This window comes from Lepidochelys olivacea, assembly GCF_965140295.1.
Source record: "Lepidochelys olivacea isolate rLepOli2 genome assembly, chromosome: 10".
NCBI classification, from domain to species: domain Eukaryota; kingdom Metazoa; phylum Chordata; order Testudines; family Cheloniidae; genus Lepidochelys; species Lepidochelys olivacea.
The window spans coordinates 79171382-79191522 of record NC_140420.1 but is presented as its reverse complement, the minus strand read 5'-3'; the positions used below and the strand labels follow the sequence as shown (position 1 = coordinate 79191522).

Below are 20141 nucleotides of genomic sequence, written 5' to 3'. Positions count from 1 at the left end.
GAGTAGAAGACAGTCCATAATGTAAGTATGTAATGTGGCCAACCTCATGTGTTCATAATTTAAGTCAGGCTCCAAAAGACCATGAGATTTTAAAAACCTATAGATACATTTGGGGGCTTTCTATTTGCCTTCTGATTTCTGAGCCATGAAGATCTATTCAGGTCACATTTTCATGCTTTTCTCTGCTACCATGAAAGCTAGAAACTTGCTTTTTCAACTGAAAGCTGAGATGGTGCTGTGGGGGGGAGCTCAGTGGGAGAGGGGGGTTGCTGAGGAGGAGGTGGGAGGTGCTGTGTGGGGAGCTCAGTGAGGAGAGGTGGGGTTGCTGGCGGGGGGGAGCTAGGAGGGGCTGTGCAGGAGAGCTCAGTGGAGAGAGGTGGGGTTTTCACGTAATCACAAGACCCCAGGAGCTAGGTGTGGCAGATTTGGCAATTTCTGGCAATTTCCAAGGCCAAACCATACTGAATAAATTTTAAAGACCTTAGGAGTTCATTGTATTAGAAATGCAAAGGTGTGTATATTATTGTGGGATTGTATGTAACATCTCTGGGGGGAGACATAACCAGTGTGAAAACTGGAAAGTGTGATGAGCTTCAAAGGACTATTTGAAACAATGCACCTCCAGCAGCCTACGTGTTGTCAAGCTTGTTGTAGGCATCACAGAAAGGAGACGTTTAGGGACGAATTTGAAGGAGGATAATCAGTTAAGTTTTGCAGATGTTTACATGGAACTTCTCCCCACAGTACCCTCCACCTCTCCCCAGCTCCCCCCACCTCTCCCGACTGGGCTCCCCCCACAGCACCTCCCAGCAACCCCCCTCTCCCCACTGAGCTCCCCTCCACAGCTCCCCCCCTCTCCCCACTGAGCTGCCCCCCACAGCACCTCCCAGCTCCCCCCCAGCAACCCCCCTCTCCCCACTGAGCTGCCCCCCACACCACCTCCCAGAAACCCCCCCTCTCCCCACTGAGCTGCCCCCATAGCACCTCCCAGCTCCCTCCCAGCAACCCTCCCTCTCCCCACTGAGCTGCCCCCCACAGCACCTCCCAGCTCCCCCCCAGCAACCCCCCCTCTCCCCACTGAGCTCCCCACACAGCACCTCCCAGCTCCCCCCTCCCCACTGAGCTGCCCCCCACAGCACCTCCCAGCCCCCCCAGCAACCCGCCTCCCCACTGAGCTCCCCACACAGCACCTCCCAGCCCCCCCAGCTCCCCCCTCCCCACTGAGCTGCCCCCCACAGCACCTCCCAGCTCCCCCCCCAGCAACCCCCCCTCTCCCCACTGAGCTGCCCCCCACAGCACCTCCCAGCAACCCCCCTCTCCCCACTGAGCTCCCCTCCACAGCTCCCCCCCTCTCCCCACTGAGCTGCCCCCCACAGCACCTCCCAGCAACCCCCCTCTCCCCACTGAGCTCCCCTCCACAGCTCCCCCCCTCTCCCCACTGAGCTGCCCCCCACAGCACCTCCCAGCTCCCCCCCAGCAACCCCCCTCTCCCCACTGACCTGCCCCACACACCACCTCCCAGAACCCCCCCCTCTCCCCACTGAGCTGCCCCCCACACCACCTCCCAGAAACCCCCCTCTCCCCACTGAGCTGCCCCCCACACCACCTCCCAGCTCCCTCCCAGCAACCCTCCCTCTCCCCACTGAGCTGCCCCCCACAGCACCTCCCAGCTCCCCCCCAGCAACCCCCCTCTCCCCACTGAGCTGCCCCACACAGCACCTCCCAGCTCCCCCTGCCCGGGTCGCCCCTGCAGCGGGCCGCCCTGGGCCCGGCCCCTGAGTTCCGGCCTCCGCAGCGGGGGAAGGTTTCTGGGGCCGGACTGATGGAAGCGGCGGCGGGGCTGGGACTGCGGCGGCCTCGGGCCCGGGTGAGCGGAGCGGGCCGGGCTCGGCCGTGGGGGGAGCGGGCGGCGGAACCGCGACCTGCAGCGGTGGGGCGGAGACCCCCAGACCCGGGACCCTGAGTCCGGGCCTCTGCCTGCCCCCCAGAGGCCGGGGCCCCGGCCCGTGCCCCCCGAGTGCCCCGGCCCTCTGCGCGTCCCACAGCCCCGGACCCTGCCCCCCTAACGCCCCCAGCCCCGGGTCCTGCCCTCTGCGCCCCCTCGCCCCCCGCGGCCCTCTGCAGCCCGGGGACTTCGGACCGTGCCCCCTCGGTGCCCCACAGCCCCGACCCCTTCCCCCTGGGACCCGCTGCCCCCTCCAGTCCTGGGACCCTAGACCCTGCCCCGCACCAGTCCTGAGACCCCTAAACTTGCCACAGCACCCCCAAAACCTCCCCCCCCCAGTGCGTCCTGATTCCTGAACCTGCCCTTCAGTTTCCCCCGGCTACTCCAAGACCCCCTCCAAACCTGTGCCCCTTGCCCCCAAACCTCCACACCAGCTCCCAAGACCCTGAACCTTGGCTTCCCCTGCCCCCAAACTGCTCTTCCCACCAGCTCCAAGATTCCCCCAAACCTGCCCCTTCAGCCGCCAACCCCTATCAGCTCCCCCGGGACGCAAAATCCTGCCCCGCACTAGCTCTGAAATTCTCCCAAACTTGCCCCATCAGCGTCTATCAGTTCCCTCAGCTCCTGGGAAACCTCCCCCACCCCACCAGACCTGGGACACCTCCATAATCTGTCTGTCTCAGTCCCTGATCTCCTGCTGCTTCAGGATTCCTGAATCTTGTCCGCTTGTCCTGGGCTACTGCCAAAATCTACCCTCCCTGGGTTCCCTCAAATCCGAACTTCTCTACTCTGGGACCTCTGCCCAAACCTGTCCCTTTCAGCCCTCCCTGCTCCCCCATCCCCCTGAATCCTGTTTTCCCTCAGCCATCCCTACTATCCCAGCTCTGGGACTCCTTGAATCCTACCCCACATCTCAGTCCCAGAACCCTGAAATTCTGCCCTTCCTGCTGTTCCTGTCCTGCCTTCCCAAAGCTGTATCTTCCTTTCTAGCTAACCACCTTCCTCCTTGCGCACACACATTTATCTCCCTCCAAAACGTCCAGATCCTTTCTTGCTATCCCAGTTCTGGGACCCTTTAAACACAAAGCTCCAGGACATCACAAATCGTTACGTCACCAGCACCACCCAATATCCCATTCCTGTTCTCAGCCTCAGCCCTATGCAACCCCCTGCTCTTTGTCTATGCATGGAGTTATTCAGGAATATCTTGTCTGGAATAACAATTCCTGAATAACTCCTTGTGTGGACACTCTTATTCTATAACAGGAGTATCTTGTTCAGTTTAGCTAAATCCTGTTTGACCCATGCTGATTTTGGGGGGTAGCTGGTTGTTTCCTTTGGAAGGAGAAATAGTTAACGTAGTCAGGTGTGTCTTTGATGCAATCCTGCTTACTTACAAGAATGTACACAATGTCCTGTTTCCCTGAACACAGAAGGATTCAAACAGCAGGAGACGGTTTCTTTGCTCACAGTTCCAAGCATCTTGCCAGCCATTGCTCTTCCCAAAAGCTCACTACAACCGCATTTCTCTGGGGTATCCTTGCTGCCTTCTTTGGGTGCTTATGTGGTGTTTCTGCTGCTGCTTTGCCTCTCCTCCTCTCTCAGCTCTATCCAACAGTACTTAGCAGCCTGCTTTTACAAACCCCTTGGACCACATAGCCCAGTTTGAATTCAAGATAAACTGGTGCAAGGCACTCATGTTCCAGAATAAGTGTGTCCACACATGGAGTTATTCACAAATAGCCAATGCACTTTAAATTCATACCTTTAATCCAAATTAATTTTAAAATATAGGCAAGCCCTTGTTCTTGACCTCTAGCTACCCCTCTTATCCCAGCTAACCCCCTGTATTCCCTCATAACCCAGTCTTGGGGCACTTTACAGCTTTAAGCATGTAAAAGTCTTAATGTGTTGTCAGTGGTACAGCGTGATGTGGCCTCGTTTTGGGCCATTCAGTAGGATTGGACAGGGCATGTGTTTCTTTTCAATGCTTTGGGATAATCACTCTGTAGAGCTTTTCCCCTTTTGCAGTGAATCCCTCCTCTTGGTTACGCAGAGAAAGGATCATCATGCCGACTGTGGTGGTGATGGACGTGTCGCTCTCCATGACCCGGCCTGTTTCTGTGGAAGGCTCTGAAGAGTATCAACGGAAACACCTGGCTGTCCATGGATTGACCATGTTGTTTGAGCACATGGCCACCAATTACAAACTTGAGTTTACAGCCTTGGTGGTCTTCTCTTCGCTTTGGGAACTGATGGTTCCCTTTACAAGAGATTACAACACGCTTCAGGTACACCTTATAAAGAACATACTACTGTGATCAGCAAGTCACTACTCTTCAAAACATTCTGTGTGTTTCATAACTGCAGTGAAACCTTAGGCTTCCTATCCGAGGATCTCGTATCACTTTTGCACTGTTAATTAAGCCTCACAACAACCCTATGAAGTGGGTGTTATCCCTATTTTAAAATGTGGAAACTGAGGTAGGGGAAAGTTGTGTTTTATAATCAGACAAGTCAGTGATAGTGTTGCCTGTAATGTCGTCTGAACATCCAAAAGTGTGCTGAGTAGTTTACCAAAACCAGTCAAGAGACACTTCCTGTCCTGAAGAGCTTACAGTGTAAATTCAGATGTCACCCAACAAGGTAGGGCTAATGAAGGCAAAGTTGGGTATGAGGGTTCCAGTAATGAGATCAGCAGGATACTTGAGGAGACAAGTCCATACACTGATGGTTTTGTGACTTCCCTGTTTTTTGTGAGAATTTTGATGTGCTCTTCAGAGGTGACACAGCATAAGGGAGCTCCAGGAAGGGTTTTGAATAAAGTAAACCGGTTTAGAGAAGGCATTTTGTGCCTGGGTAACATGGAAGCAAGAAGAGAGTGGGAAAAGTGACGAAGGATGCTTCAGGCCTGGCATGACTGGCAGAGTGGAGGGAGGTGGGGAGAACATGGAAAGGAGATAAGATCTGAGAAGGAGCTTGGGGCTGAATGGTATATGATGTTGAAAGTCTTTGACCCTAATGGGAGTTGCATCAATTTATCTGAGGGTGGAATTTGGTTATAAGTTGAAAATTGCAGAAGCTTCTCAGTGCTTTAAAAGAGACTGGACAAGGCATCCAAGTTTCATCTTAGAGACTAACAAATTTATTTGGCCATAAGCTTTTGTGGGCTACAGCCCACTTCATCGGATGCATGCAGTGGAAAATACAGTAGGAAGATATATATATGCACAGAGAACATGAGAAAGCTTATGCCCAAATAAATGTGTTAGTCTCTAAGGTGCCACAAGTATGCCTCGGTTTTTTTGCTGATACAGACTAACACAGCTACCACTCTGAAACCTGTCTCCAAGTTTCATGTTACTTGATTATGTTACATATGGTTTTTCTGGCACCTATTGGGAATCTGGGATTGCTTCTGCCAACATCTGAAGGCCCCTTTCCCCAGCCTAAGGGGAGGAGCTACCAGACCCAGATCTCATGTAAATACAGGGGATAACTAATGACAAACAGGGCCAGGAGTGGGGGTCACAAGGTCATAAGCAGGGAGCCCCGGGTGGAGGGATGTTACATACGTTGCTGAGAACAAATTCCCTTTGCTGTTTTCCATATTTTACCATATGAATTCTACCACATTCTCATTGCTGCTGTTTGGCCTTGTGGAAATCTTCTATCCAGGCCAAATGTCTAACCAAGTTGCTCTAGCTTGTACTTCTGTGTGTGTTTTGGCGCATCAGACACTTTATGTGGTGTTTTTCTGATCCCGTCTTGTCCTTTGAGGGAGGAAGGATAGTTTGATGTTAAAGACTGGATATGGATGTAAGAGGCTTGGATTCTGTTACTTCCCCTGTCACTGACTTCCTGCATGGTAGGCTCTTAGCCAAGCACTCTGTGGCTCAGTTTCCACATCTATAAACTGGGTATAAAATTACTGACCCACTTCACAGGCATGTTGTGAGGCTATATTACTTAAGGTCATATTGTGATACCAACAAATAGTACCCTTTAAAGCAGCAACTATGTTCCCATTGACTTCACTGGGTCTATTTGTGGCATAAAGTACTACTCAGTGTCAGTAAAAGAACCTTTAATGGTTGTAAAGCATTTAGAGAGATTTGGATGGAAGGTGCTATAAAGAGGTAAATGATTATTATTTCACATGTATTCTGGGGGGTTGAAATATCAGAACAATGAGAGTAGACATTTTGTTTTACTTGAGGGAGTAACATAGTTCCAGGTTTTGACTGTACTGTTCTTAGTAGACTTGCAAAGGATTTTTTTAAAAATAGGTCTGTACCCTTTGTGGACCAAAATTCCTTCCTTCTCAGCTTTTACTTGCAGTTTGTGAGGTCAGAATTTCACTTGTTTCCCAGTCAATATGTGGCCTTTCAGGCTTTAATTTCTAATATAAAGGAAATCAGAAAAATACTTAAAAAAACATATCAAACTTCAGTTCTTTCAGGCCTGCTTTCTACATCCTACAAAAGGGCATAAACCCAATTTTTTAAAAACTTTGCAGATCATCCTTGGGAATACAATACTTCCCTAATAAAGGTACAGTGGGAAGGGAAGGTATTTATGAATTACTTCCTGTTTTTCAATAAGCTGCATGTGCTCCCTGATAACAGTTGTCCACTCAGGCAGGATAATGTGTAATTTTTCTTTCCAGGAAGCCCTAAGTAACATGGAGGATTATGACAAAACATGCTTAGAATCTGCACTGGTTGGGGTTTGTAATGTTGTGCAACAGGAATGGGGTGCTGCGATTCCCTGCCAGGTAATGATTGGCTGCCGCCTTTGACTGTTCTCAGAATCCAGCTTGCAGTATTTGGTGAATTCTATAAATTGCAGATTATCAGTTGAATATATTTGGTTGGCCACTCTGGCAACAAAATGCTTCAGGCCTTCCATAAAATAATCAGCAGCAACATTTGGGCTAATTTCTGCCATCTCTGGCTCAGGTGCAGTGTTGTAGTAGAGAAAAAAATGTTTGAGGACCCCTTTCAACACTGATCCCCTTTCCCTCCTGATGTACCTACGTGTTACAAAATCGAACAGTTCCCTACCATTTCTGGAAGGCTTGGTTTATGCTCCTGCCTGCATTCCCCAGCTCCAGGGAGCACAGTCAGCAGGTAAGGGGCATGGCCAAACACAGAGCACCTGCTGGTGCTGGGCTCAGCAGTGTCCCCTACTCTGAAGCAGTAGTAAGGACTGCTGCTGAATGTGTTCTGTCTTTGATCCCTGAGCCACTGTGTCTGCATCTGCCGGGCTCAGCTAAAAGGACTCAGAACTTCCACTGGGCTGTTACAGCTTTGGGTCTGGTTTCCCCTCCCATGCAGTGCTCCTTCTTGGGGAAAAAGCCTACATTTGGCCCTCATTGTTGGTTGGGTTACGATTTGCATTCACTGATTTTGCAGCTCAGTGGATTGGGACTGCCTGTAATACGGCCATAAAAGACCCCTTGAAAAAACAGAGATCAGAACCAAACAGTTAGAAAGATGTAAAAATCAGGCATATATCAGATCTTCAGTAGGGTGATCTCTTATTGCCACCATAGCCCATTGTGCTAGCCCATCAGGTTACTGGGGGATGAAAGGCCATGGGAAATGCGCAAACTCTTGTTACAGTAAGGCAGGTTATTTTCAAGCATCAGAGCAAACACAAGCACTAATGAGGCTATGAAAGTGACAGGTGTGTTGAGGAAGAGGGAGGAATAAAAAGTGTGCGTTCTCTCACCTGTTCAAACCTGGATTCTAAATCTGGATGGAAAGAATAAATGCTTAATTTCAGCTGGAGTTGGTATTCCTTACTTGCTAGCCAAAACTGTTGTTTCTTGGTGCACAGCAACACCACACCGCTGCCATGTTCCATCCCAGAAATGGCAGCATTTCAGTGGACTGCAAACAAATCCAATGATTTTATTTAACCTTAGAGTGCAATGTTGTGTAAATAACTTTTGGGATCCATTTGGATGAAAAATATCACATCAGTGCCATAGTGCTGCTGCTGAAAAACCAGAAAGGGTTGAGACATGCTGTAATAGTTAGCAAAGTACTGAGGGACCGATGTACCTGACAGATATTTTCTTTTTTATGGCCCATATTTGGCTTCAGTGGGAATTGGGTTGGCTCCTAAGTTCTGTCGAGTGATTATAATACTTTGCACTGTTGAGTATCTTTCCTCTGAGGCTCTTGAGTTGCACAGCAGTTGGAATTCCTTGTGGCAGTGTAGTTTCTACACTGAAAGGGGGTGTGGCTTTTTAAAACTGAAAAACTTACTTTTAATTGTTACTCTGTGTTCATTAGTAGTAGGGTCTGATTATAGCTTATAAAAATAAATCCTAGCCATTATTTTCTTCATTAAATTTTAAAATATAGATGACTGTTTATTATGTAGAGCATTGTATTTGTAATGGTTAATTGCTTAAATATACAATTTACATGCAAACCTTACAGGAGTAATCCTTATGTAATTAATTCATTGCGAGTCAGGACTGCTCATGTGAGTAGGGATTTCCAGGACTAAGCCCTGTTGTCCCAATGGGACTACTGACAGAAGTAAAGCTAAGCACAGGTGTAATTGTTTGCAGGATTGGGGCAGATGAAGAAATGTGTTTAGGTGAAAATGCTAATGTATCCTTTTTTGTGTGTTTGTGTGTGCACTAGGTTGTTCTAGTAACTGATGGCTGTTTAGGGATTGGCAGAGGCTCTCTGAGGCACTCCTTAGCTACTTGCAACCAACGAAATGAAAGCAACCGATTTCCACTGCCTTTCCCCTTCCCGTCCAAGTTATACATCATGTGCATGGCTAATCTAGAAGAGGTGACTCCTTTAACAAATTCTTGCTGGTTTTGTTACACTGAGTGATTATTGTTTTTACAGAATCACATATTCTCCCCAAGATTTATTCTAATAATCTGGTGGTAATGTGTTTTGGTTTTAGTGATAATTGGGTCACATTCACCTGCAATATATGCAAGTTAATTGTACAAAGTTCACAGCCGTTGGAGACGTAGATAAACTAACCTAAGCCCCGGTGTATCACTGCTAGGTCAATGGAAGACTTCTACCATCAACCTAGCTACCGCCTTTCGGAGGGGTGGATTAACTCCAGTGACAGGAAACCCCTTCCATTGATGTAGCATGTGTCTATGCAGTGTCACTAGAGCGGCACAACTATGCTGCTGTAGCATCTGTAGTGTAGACATAGCCTAAGTAATCCTCTGAGGAAAGGCACTATAGAAATATAAAGTATTATGTTATCAAAGGCACTCATGCGCTCTTGAAGACTGAGAATCTGTGAATTTATTTAGCTTAACAAGGAAAAGGTAAAGGGGTGATTTGATCACAGTTTATAAGAACCTAGGGTGGAAAACAAATATCTGATAATGGATTCTTAATTCTAGCAGACAAAGGTATAACACGATCCAATGGCTGGAAGTTGAGGGTAGACAAATTCAGACTGGAAATAAGGTGTACATTTTTAATAGAGTAATTAACCACTGGAACAATTTACCAAGGGTTGTGGTGGATTTTCCATCAAGGGCACTTTTTAAATCAAGATGTGCTGTTTCTCTAAAAGATCTGCTCTAGGAATTATTTTGGGGAAGTCCTATAGTCTGCGTTATACAGGAGGTCAGACTAGATGATCCTTTTTGGCTTTGGAATCTATTAATGTAAGAGCTGGAAGCTAGGTCTGACTTGGTAAAACAATGTATTACGAACCCCAATGTGGGGACAACCTTCTGGGCTAATAATAAATGTGACATTAGGAGTAAATCTCTTGTGGGGAAGAAACATTGGCTTCCTTAAAAATTAGCGAGATAAGGTTGTCCTGATCTTTTTCTTATTGACGTAGAGCTTGTCTACACTTAAAACACGACTTCAGTGGAGACACTATCTGTGCCAGTGGGAGAGGTTCTCCCGTCAGCGTAGGTAACCGACCTCTCTTGAGAGGCAATAGCTAGGTTGACCTAACACTGCCTACGTGTGGATTTTTCACACCCCTGACCAAGTAGTTAAACCAACCTAATTTTCTAGTGTAGATCAGGCCTCAGACTTTTACTCTCATGTGCATATATTTCCTTAAAAACAGTCTACTGCATCTTCTGTTCTTATGCTGTTTTTTTTTTTTTTTTTTAAAAAAAGGGTATAATTTCTTTTTTTGTGTGTGTGCAGCTCCAGAGCTCAGATTCTTTAGATTGTCTGGAAAGACTTGTAGATTTGAATAATGGGGAGGGACAGATTTTTACCATCGATGGACCCCTTTGCTTGAAGAATGTACAGTCCATGTTTGGGTTAGTATTTTTGTAACTAACGTGACTCTGAAATTAACATCTATAAAGAAAACAAAGACGCATAAAGCAAGGCATTTGATTTGTTTTATTTTGATTCATAGGTTTCTTTTTCTTTCTTAGTCCAATATGTTGATGACTATTGATTGATCTTTGACTTTCATTGGTTAAGGCTGATATTTGTTTTGTTCACTCTCTAATTAAAAACAGTAGCATCAGTACCTACAGTGATTGGGCAACTTCTGTTGATTTTTCTTTTGTCAGTGATTGGGCAACTTGAAAGGTTGATTAGGTCATAGGCTTTTCAGGAGCTGCTATTAATTTGCCATAAATGTCATAATGTATCACATATGCTGTGTTGTTGTAGCCATGTTGGTCCCAGGATAGTAGAGAGATAAGATGGGGGAGGTAATACCTAATACCTAACAAAAGATATTACCTCCCCCACTTTGTCTGTAACGTATTGTAGCATTTTGTAATTTGACAATGCTGGAACTACTGAGTTAACTCAAGGTTTTTTAAAAAATCCATTTTGGAAGCTCAGTATAATGCACTTAATCAAGCTTGCAAAACTTATTTTCAACTGATTTGTATTACTTTTACCCTAATAATAAATGATCATGTTCTAGAAAACTAATAGACCTGGCTTATACACCGTTCCATGCTGTTCTCAAATGTGGTCACTTAACATCTGATGTGCAAGTATTTCCCAGACCAGAACCTTTCATTATAGATGAGGAAATAGATCCCATCCCTAAAGCAATTAATACAGGTAACAAACGTTTGTTTGTTTTTTAAACTTGTCATGTTAACTTTTTCTTTTTCTGTTGACATTCCCTACCCTGCATAGTGCCTGTTCCCTCCACTTTCTCTCTGATCTGAAGAGAATGGAATACAGTCTCCAATAACATAGCAATGGCCAGCTACATCTGCCATCAGAGGGTGAGAGTCTCACCCTATTTTGGCCCCTGTATACCTGGCAGATGGGCAGAGGGGCATAGAAGAGTTTTTAAAACCCCATCTGTGGCCATCTGAGAATCCCCACATTGCAGGAAGTGTGGAAGACAGCTGTGGGCTATCTTCCATGGACTCCCTTGCAAGCCTGATGTAGAGGGCAGGAGGGGCAGGTTCGGACTAGGGCAGCAGTGCATAATCCTGCTGAGAGTCTGGTTGCCCATATACAGCCTCATGTAATCTAGGCACCACTCAGACCTATCTAAGTGAGGACTGCTTTGGCCCATGGAACAGCCCAAAACTGGGAGGGTCCACAGGTGTCTTAAAGCCACCATAGCACCCCTGGGCTGTGGGTTCTGGCTGTGTCTCTTAGACGTAGGCTGGCTGCTTCAGGATATGGAGACTTTCACTTCTAGGAAACTAATCTGAAATCAGTCCAGGTTGGAGGCGAGCAGAAGTCATTATCCTCTCATGGGTGCTCAGTGGCAAATGAGCTGGTGGTGTCAGGGCAGTTCTTATTAGACTTACCTGCATCACAAACCCTCCCCGCTCCATCTCAGTTGGAACTAATTGGCACCTTTGTTGGCAGCCTCAGCAGAGAAACCAAGGGTTGAATCCTGTAGAGTCTGAACTACCCTCCAAAGGCTGATATTGAGACATTGGAACATGGAGGAAGCTTGCATTGCCCTTACTTATGTCTTCATTCTCCAAGAGTGTTAATTTGCCCCTCTCACCACTGCTAAATTCACTTTAAAAAACAATTGTGCAGAGTGCAACCTTCCTCATTCCACCCAAAGACCAAACTTTCACCTGGGAAGAGGGGGTCCAGTCTGTCACTGGTGCATGCACACAATGCGTAAATGAGCGAATGCACCTCAAGGAGAGAATACGCTCTGCAATATTTGCAGATATGACCTACCAAAGGAAGGTTTATTCGTTATTAGTGCCCGATTTAAAGAATGTTGGAGTGCTATGCACTATGGAAATCGCAGGGCCCCCCACCTTCACTTAAATTTGCCCGACTGCGCCCCCATCATGACAGAATTGCGACCCCCGCATGCCAGATTGCAATGCACTCACTTAAATCCAGTGGGCAGGGGCCCCTGAGATGGGGGCCTTGTGCAAGTGCACAGAGTATACATTGGTTAATCCAGGCCTGCTTATTATGCCAAAGTAAACTTTCATCCTCAGCAGCGCGCTTGGCCTTGTGTGCTTTTGTTTTGATTTTATGCTTTACAATTTGGCAGTAGAGTGCTTGGTAGGTAACTCTGTGTGGTAACTTGCTTTCCCAAACCTGCTCTGTGACATGTCTTAAACAATATCTGGCTCTATTGGATTCTTCATCAAAAAGTGTGTGGTTCTTTCCAAAAACTGATGGGTGCACAATTAAGGTTAAATTACTCTAATAAATGAAGTAGGAACTCTGAAATTAATGCCATCCAAGTTTCCTTGATTTTTCAGCTGCAAGAGAAATCCATCTGGAGTGGGGAACACAGTAATAACACTTTTTATTTGGCTTTATACTGAATTTGGACTAGTATACATCCAATTTTTAATTGAGTTAACTACTGGAAAATAGGTTTCAGAGTAACAGCCGTGTTAGTCTGTATTCGCAAAAAGAAAAGGAGTACTTGTGGCACCTTAGAGACTAACCAATTTATTAGAGCATAAGCTTTCGTGAGCTACAGCTCACTTCATCAGATGCATGATGAAGTGAGCTGTAGCTCACGAAAGCTTATGCTCTAATAAATTGGTTAGTCTCTAAGGTGCCACAAGTACTCCTTTTCTTCTTCCTACTGGAAAATAGTGCAACTGAATGACATTGGGGACATGAAACTTATCCAAACAAGAGGACTTTTAATTGTATTTAATATATGTTGGTGGATCTCCTGTCCTTTGAGATAGGGGAATTGGATATAAATGAGATTCCATTCTACATCCTTTAAAATACGCCTTTCAACATCTTCAGTCAACCATTGAATGTCTTTGTGAGTTTAATTAAGCAGTATATTATTTAGCTACGGAAAACATCAATGTTATCAGCCTTTGGGACAGATTCTTTGCAACAGACCAGAGGGCTGTCAGGTTCTCTAGTTCCTGGCCTCAGCACAAGTTAGAATAGCCTCAGAGGCTCCTCTAACTTGTGACAGGTGGATATGGTCTCTGAAGGACCATGTGCAAGCTGGGCATAATCAGAGAGCATCATGCTTTGGCCACTCCCCTTCCTTGCCCTTTGCACAGGAGCTCTGGCAATAGAGGTGTAGGTGGCGGCTATCCTGGCTTTATATCTGCTAGGGACTCTCCACACTGGGGCTATCCCGGGGTGGGGTATTTGTGCCACCTGAGCAGTGCAAAGGCGTGGATCAGGGCAGATAGCTTGCCCCTTTGTTCTTAAAGATGACTCGTTATTTCTCTGCTATGGGTAAAGTGTTAGGTACCAATGAGAAAATGCATGATGTATAACAACATATTTCATAGATAACTTCCATTAGACACACCAGGTTCTGTCTCTTGTAGCTGCTTTTCAACTGCTCATCTTAAAGTTACTCATTATTGTATAGTAAATATTTGTATTACAGTGGCACCTAGCGGCCCCGATCAAGATTGGGGCCCCGTTGTGCAAAGTGCTGTAGTTATATATGGTCTATGCTTCAAAAAGCTCACAGTCTAAGGAAGAGTATTCCTATTTTGATGTTAAACTTAACATGAATAAATCCTCAGCTGTTTCCAGGGCTGACTTGTGACTGTTTGTTTCTTTGCAGATCTAGAAATAGTTGGTTTTATAGATATAGCTGATATTTCTAGCCCTCCTGTATTATCTAGACACTTGGTACTGCCCATTGCACTCAACAAAGGTGAGCCATTTTTGTTTCTAGTAGTGAACATTGCACTGTTTGGAATTGACAAGGTTTTCAAGGTTGCTGGTGGTAGATAAGAGCCAGACATTCCAAAGTTCTCTTAAAGGACAAGTGTCATGCTATTTGGAGAACACTTTTTTGATGTTCCCATTAAAATTAAAAACTTAAACACAAGCTCTTTACCTTTTCTAAAAAGAGTATTCTTAACAGTGCATCTGTACATAAAACAGCATTGTTAATAAGAGGGACAGTGTCTCTTTAGTGACATCATAAATAGAACTTTTTGAACTTAGAGATAAAAATAATTCTAGGCCAGGAATCAAGCTGAATATTTAATGCATCTTTTTATCTGCTTGTAAGGATTGGGTTTTTTTAAATGGTCTTCAGAATAAAGCTTGTATGCAGTGTTGTTGTAGCCGTGTCGGTCCCAGGATATTAGAGAGACAAGGTAGGTGAGGTAATATTTTATTGAACCAACTTCTGTTGGTGAGAGAGACAAGCTTGTGTCCAATAAAAGATATTACCTCACCCACCTTGTGGCGGGGGTGTGGGTGGGTGGTGGAATTGAGAGCTTGGTATTTGTGCTTTGATTTATCCATTGTTATTCAGGAACACTAGCTACTGCTCACCTGTGTTAACATTTGTATCTGTGCCCTGGAGGCTGGTGTAAGTAGTGAGGAAGGTTGCGTAAATCTCAGGCTTTGCTTTGTCTGTACTTGCTGTGTGCTTGTGGTTACATTCAGAAGGGCTTCTGTTGCCCTTTCAGTGTGGTTCCTAGGTACGCCTCCTCAAGTGGAGCAATGAGGAAATATGAGGTTTCTCTTGGGAAAATTTGAAAGGACCAAATATGCGGTTAGTGGGTTTTGGCTCTATGTATTCGCCCTCTTTTGTGCCAAACCTTTCCTCCCTGTGGGAACTTCATGCTGATGGCTAAAGAACAGCTGTTTTTCAGCTCCTAAAACTCAGTAAGTTGCTCATGACAAAAAAAAATCATATGAAGGGAGGGGTTCAGGGTTCCCTTAAAAGGGGTCACTTGCAACCAGCACTGTGTTGGAACCTTGTATTTTAGTCTGGTTTTCCCAAAGTTGAGGTTTCACTTGGACTGAGGCCAGAGCAGGCCAGACGTGGGGGTTCTCAAACTGGGGGTTGTGACTCCTCAGGGGGGTCGCAAGCTGTCAGCTCTGTGGGGCTGAGAGCCCCACGCCCCTGTTAAATTAAATTAAACTGCCTGTTTTTAAGGGGGGGAGGGTCACACTCAGAGGCTCGCTGTGTGAAAGAGGTCACCAGTACAAAAAGTTTGAAAACCACTGCACTAGAACAGCGTGCCAGGCTGTGCCTCTTTAGCCACACCACCCACGTGCCCAGGCGTCCCACGTGGAAGCTGTTCGCGCCACTGCTATGCTGGAGGCTTAATGCAAAGGATCAAGCTTGTCAGACAGGAGGTTGACGTTGCCCAGAAACGACAGCATTGAAATACCTCACTTCTTCAAAGTGCCAACAGCCTGGGAAGCTTTGGGGAACTGGAGCCTGTGCTGTGTGTAAGGAAGGTTGCTCTGTTGAACTGCTCTGTAGGGTGGTTTGCTTTGGGTTGACAAGGAGGTGGCTGTTGCTGGGTGACTTGCCGGGCAGAGGTTGTAAGGTGTTGAGCATGACAGAAAACAAAGCAGCGCTAGTGAGTGTGAATCTCCCTCGTTTTTGTTCTTTTTTTTTTTTTTTTTTGCACAGAAGGTGATGAGGTGGGTCCGGGGATCACTGATGACACTGAGGATGAGAATTCAGCTAATCAAATTGCTGGCAAAATACCCAACTTCTGTGTACTGCTGCATGGGAGCCTTAAAGTGGAAGGCATGGTGGCCATTGTTCAGTTTGGGTATGGAGGAGCATTTCTCTTTGAAAAGTCCCTTTTGGGGGTGATGCTTTGGGACCAGTCATCTATGAAATACTGCACGCCAAGCCGTGAGCCCCAGGTGGCTTGACAAGCATGTTTAGTAGTGTTGTGACTCTGCATTGACGGTGTAAATAATTTGCAAATAATGAAAGCCATAGCCCCAAGGTAGCGAGGGTGGGAGGTGAATTTTAGGGATGAGGAATGGGCGGTTTTGACCTTAGCAATCTGCTCATTTCTTTAGGCCTGAATGGCATGGAATGCTGTACTCCCAAGCTGATAGTAAGAAGAAATCAAACCTCATGATGTCTCTCTTTGAACCTGGTCCTGAGCCCCTGCCTTGGCTAGGGAAAATGGCACAGCTTGGGCCTATTTCAGGTAGTAACCAAACTGATTTTAAAGTCTCTCGTGCATTTGATGTTTTCTATGTTAATGCCCTTGTCATGTCTTATTCTTAAAAAGCTTTATTTTCTTTCAGATGCTAAAGAAAATCCTTATGGTGAAGATGACAATAAAAGCCCTTTCCCCTTACAGCCCAAAAACAAGCGCAGTTATGCGCAGAATGTCACTGTGTGGATCAAACCAAGCGGCCTCCAGGTAGCAACTCAGTACTTAGCCTTGCTACTCTTGCACAGTTCAGTATCAATGCTTTGAAAGGGTCGTCTCACTTGGGCAGTAGAAGAAGGGTCTCTATACTTGTCACTTCCATCTAGCGTAATTTTTTTTCTTTAATTCCTATTAAAGCTTCCTGTTTGAAGTGTCATAATTAAAACACATTGGCACATAGTTTGTTGAATGAAAGCTTTGCCTGGCATCTGGTTTAGTGTGTAAACCATTTGTATGGTAGCTTGTATGAGCTGCATAAACAGTGACTGATCACTGAGCCTGGGGGAATGATCAAGTGATTATTTATCAGTATAATTGGGGATTCTTTCTTTCTTGCAGCCTCCCCCAAAAGTTATGGTATTTTTTTTCCCTCCAGACAGATGTACAGAAGATCCTGAGAAATGCAAGAAAACTCCCTGAAAAAACTCAAACATTCTACAAAGTGAGTAACATGTTATGGGTTTGCGTGTAACACGTGACTGTACCGATACAGTTCGCTCTATAGAGCGCATTGACTGATGAGGTTAATAATTCTCTGTGTGTTCTATCCAAAGAGCTTGTACTGCTTTGCAAACGTTAATTCTCAACAGCCCTAGTGAGGGAGGGAGGTACTTGACCTATTGCACAGATTGGTAAAGCTATAGCCTGGAATCCCCTGATCTAAGCTCCTCTCACAGGACAGCATATAGGGTTCAATTGTGGGAGACCTAGGTCTGAGAGTGAGTGACCCTTTGCGATCCCGTGTATCCCAGAGGTGGTGTACCCATCTCCATGGGGAAGGGCAGAAATGGTGTGCATTTCAAACACCCCTTGCCAGGTGGACTCTGGAATGAACTGGAGAGCAGCAGGAGACCCAATCTTATCCTGCCTCCCAGGCAGAAATCAAGGGCTGCTTTGGCAGCAGATATTACTAATACTGAGGGATCAAAGGGCATCACAGAAGGAAACGAGAGCACAGGTAGAGAGCAGCCTATACGTGGGTAACAAAGTCAATTATCACTGTGTGTTCCACCTATGATGCAGAGGGCAAGAAATCCAATAAGCCAGATACAGTTAGCTACATTGTACCACTCTAAAACCCTATGAATATGACCATAATTCTTCCCTCAAGCCTAGCAGTGACACAAACCCCAAGAGACACCCCAACCAGGGTTCTGGTATGTGCACTATAAACACACGCAAAGCTGTGGTCCCTGTCCTAAGAGTTTACAATCTAAGAAAATCACGTTCTATAAATTCTGCTGGACAACGTGGCTGAAATAGAGCAGATAACAAAGCGCACCCTTCTGCAAGCTGGAGGGCTATCCACCTGTGGCCCTGGAGCTGGGGGCGAGAGCTGCTGAGGCACACTAGGAGGGTGTTGTGGGAAAGCTAACACCTTAAGGTGCTATATCTGCTGTCTCCAATCTCGAACCAGCACTAGAATTCACTCTTATGCTGATAGCACTTAGGAAGCTTGCTGGAAGGCCCCCTTCCCCCCATCTCTCTCCTGAGTGAACAAATTTGCAATGAATAAAATATCTTTTCAGAAGAATCAAGATAACTTTAAATGGGGCTTTTCTCCCTTCCAGGAACTCAACCGTTTACGCAAGGCAGCCTTGGCTTTTGGGTTTTTGGACCTTTTAAAAGGAGTGGCGGATATGCTGGAAAGGGAGTGTACACTGCTGCCTGATACAGCTCATCCCGATGCAGCATTTCAGCTTACACACGCTGCTCAGCAACTCAAAGCAGCAAGTAATGGGACCTCTGAATATGCCGCCTATGACCATAACATCACTCCATTGCAGACAGACTTCTCCAGTAGCAGCACTGAAAGAATATGAGATGCACTTTTTAGAACATTAAGTCTCAAGTGGTCCAAATTTTCCTGTTTCATTTGTTTTCTAGGACTGACTCAAATATTGTTTGAAGAACTTTCTCAGGCAAACAGGGGCTCTAAAACAATCTAGTTTCTAAAGCTGGGATTAATTCATATAGCTCTTAGTGGATTCAGAGTTTTACCTGGAAATTGTATTTTTAAATGCCTCATGAAAGTCTTACAAGAATAATGGAGGTTATATAGTATGATTATTAAGGTGTGTGAGGAGAGATGAGGAAAATGCTGCCGTATGCAATGGACTGGAGCCAGTGGTTTACAACTGTTCCCCCTGGCCCCCCTTTTTTCTCCCCCGAGAACCAGTCATCAAGTAACCTCACACATAACCCATAACAATTAGATTGGTGCACAAAAGCACTGTGTAAAACTTTTCTCCAGCGAGAGGCAGGTGTTATCTATTAGGGCCTGGCTTTCAAAAATGTCAGCTATGCAATTGCATGCACTTGACCTGCTCAGTCAAAGACTGAGTGTATGCATACTGCGTGTGGTTAGATGTATCACTGGCAATTTTTGGGTGCTATCACTAATTGCATTCCTTACTTTAAAGATTTAAGGCCTGCCTTTCAAAATGTAAAGTTACTAAAGTTTCAGGTATCTCATTTGCCTCAAGACATTCATATTTGAGAAAGTAACTTACATTCTAGCAAGAGAAAAGTTCACTTTTAAACAAAATTGTAAGGTATCATATTAACCAATAAAGAGTAACTTTTTATGGAAGCTTTCAGTGGTTTTGATTCCAGTTTCAAAAGAACAGATATGCGTGTTCAGCATTACGGAGGCTTAAACCTTGATCATGTCTTTCCATCATGAAGGTCAGGTAACAAATTGCTCTTGTTTGCTTGCATAAGAGGCTGTACAAATAGCAAAATGAAAGACTTTGCTTGTAAATCTTTATTAATGGAAATACACATTCAGCTGCCTTTGGAAGGGCAACCAAATGCCGTAGTTGAAGATCCACGGCAAAATCGCACGAAATACGGGATGCAGTGTCTGCCCCATACCCTCACCACCATGTATTTCATAAATGTGTAAATGCCCTTTAAAGGGATTAAAAGAATGAATGCGGTGTTAAACTCTGTGTCGGCACCACGCTATTCAGTCCCTTGATTCACTGTCCGATAGATGTGGACGTAGAAGTGACGCGGTATACAAATTATGGTGTAACTACCCTGAGGAAGCTGGCCATGCCCCTTTTTTAGCCTTTCATGCAGAAAGGCTCCTTCTAACACTTTTAGGCCAGGTCTACACTACAGACCTATCTTGGTATTACGACGTTACTCGGGGGGGAAATCACACCCCTGAGCGACATGCAGTTATACTGACCGGGGTTAGCGTGTAGACAGTGCTATGTCTGTGAGAGAGCATCTCCTGTCAACACAGCTACCACCTCTTGTGGAGATGGTCACCCGTTGGCCTAGGTATGACTTCACTTAAGTGCTACAGCAGTGAGCTGTGCTGGAAGACCTGCCCTTCAATAGTGGTGAAAGTTCCTTAGGATGGTGCCTTTTTGCAGAATGCCTTCAGTGGCGGTTGGGACCACTTCTCTGCAAAAACCCCACCTAAACGTTCCAGTGTTAACCTCACAATAACAATCTTTGGGGGGAAAAGATATTTCACATTGAAAATACCGCAACATGTTTGATGCGTTAGGGATGGAGAACGAAAAGTACCTACTTTCCTGTATAGTGGGTGTTTTTGTTGTTGTTTTCCTGGTGTTATGCTTT

At 45.7% G+C, this 20141-nt stretch overlaps 1 protein-coding gene across 3 annotated transcripts; it reads left to right on the top strand.

The window, feature by feature from the left end:
• On the top strand, positions 1-20009 carry INTS14 (integrator complex subunit 14). Of its 3 annotated transcripts, none has more exons than XM_084641486.1 (12): positions 1-21; positions 3977-4236; positions 6615-6722; positions 8611-8766; positions 10123-10241; positions 10868-11010; positions 13955-14047; positions 15776-15920; positions 16180-16313; positions 16414-16532; positions 16918-16983; positions 18113-20009. In XM_084641486.1, exons 2-12 carry the CDS (start codon positions 4015-4017, stop codon positions 18362-18364), a joined length of 1557 nt encoding a protein of 518 aa, XP_084497612.1. In that variant the 5' UTR covers positions 1-21; positions 3977-4014; the 3' UTR covers positions 18365-20009. The 3 variants fall into 3 exon arrangements, with proteins under 3 accessions (XP_084497612.1, XP_084497611.1, XP_084497613.1); XM_084641485.1 differs by lacking the exon at positions 1-21 and adding an exon at positions 1755-1867; XM_084641487.1 differs by lacking the exon at positions 1-21 and adding an exon at positions 1791-1867 and having other exon boundaries at positions 4002-4236.
• Positions 20010-20141: the final 132 nt, after the last annotated feature.

Bases quoted from the DNA above. Each gene is read 5' to 3' on its own strand.
- INTS14 (XM_084641486.1), top strand. From the start codon at position 4,015: ATGCCGACTGTGGTGGTGATGGACGTGTCGCTCTCCATGACCCGGCCT. The intron at 4,237-6,614 runs GTACACCTTATA...TTTTCTTTCCAG, and splicing joins GAGATTACAACACGCTTCAG to GAAGCCCTAAGTAACATGGA. The intron at 16,984-18,112 runs GTGAGTAACATG...TCTCCCTTCCAG, and splicing joins AAACTCAAACATTCTACAAA to GAACTCAACCGTTTACGCAA.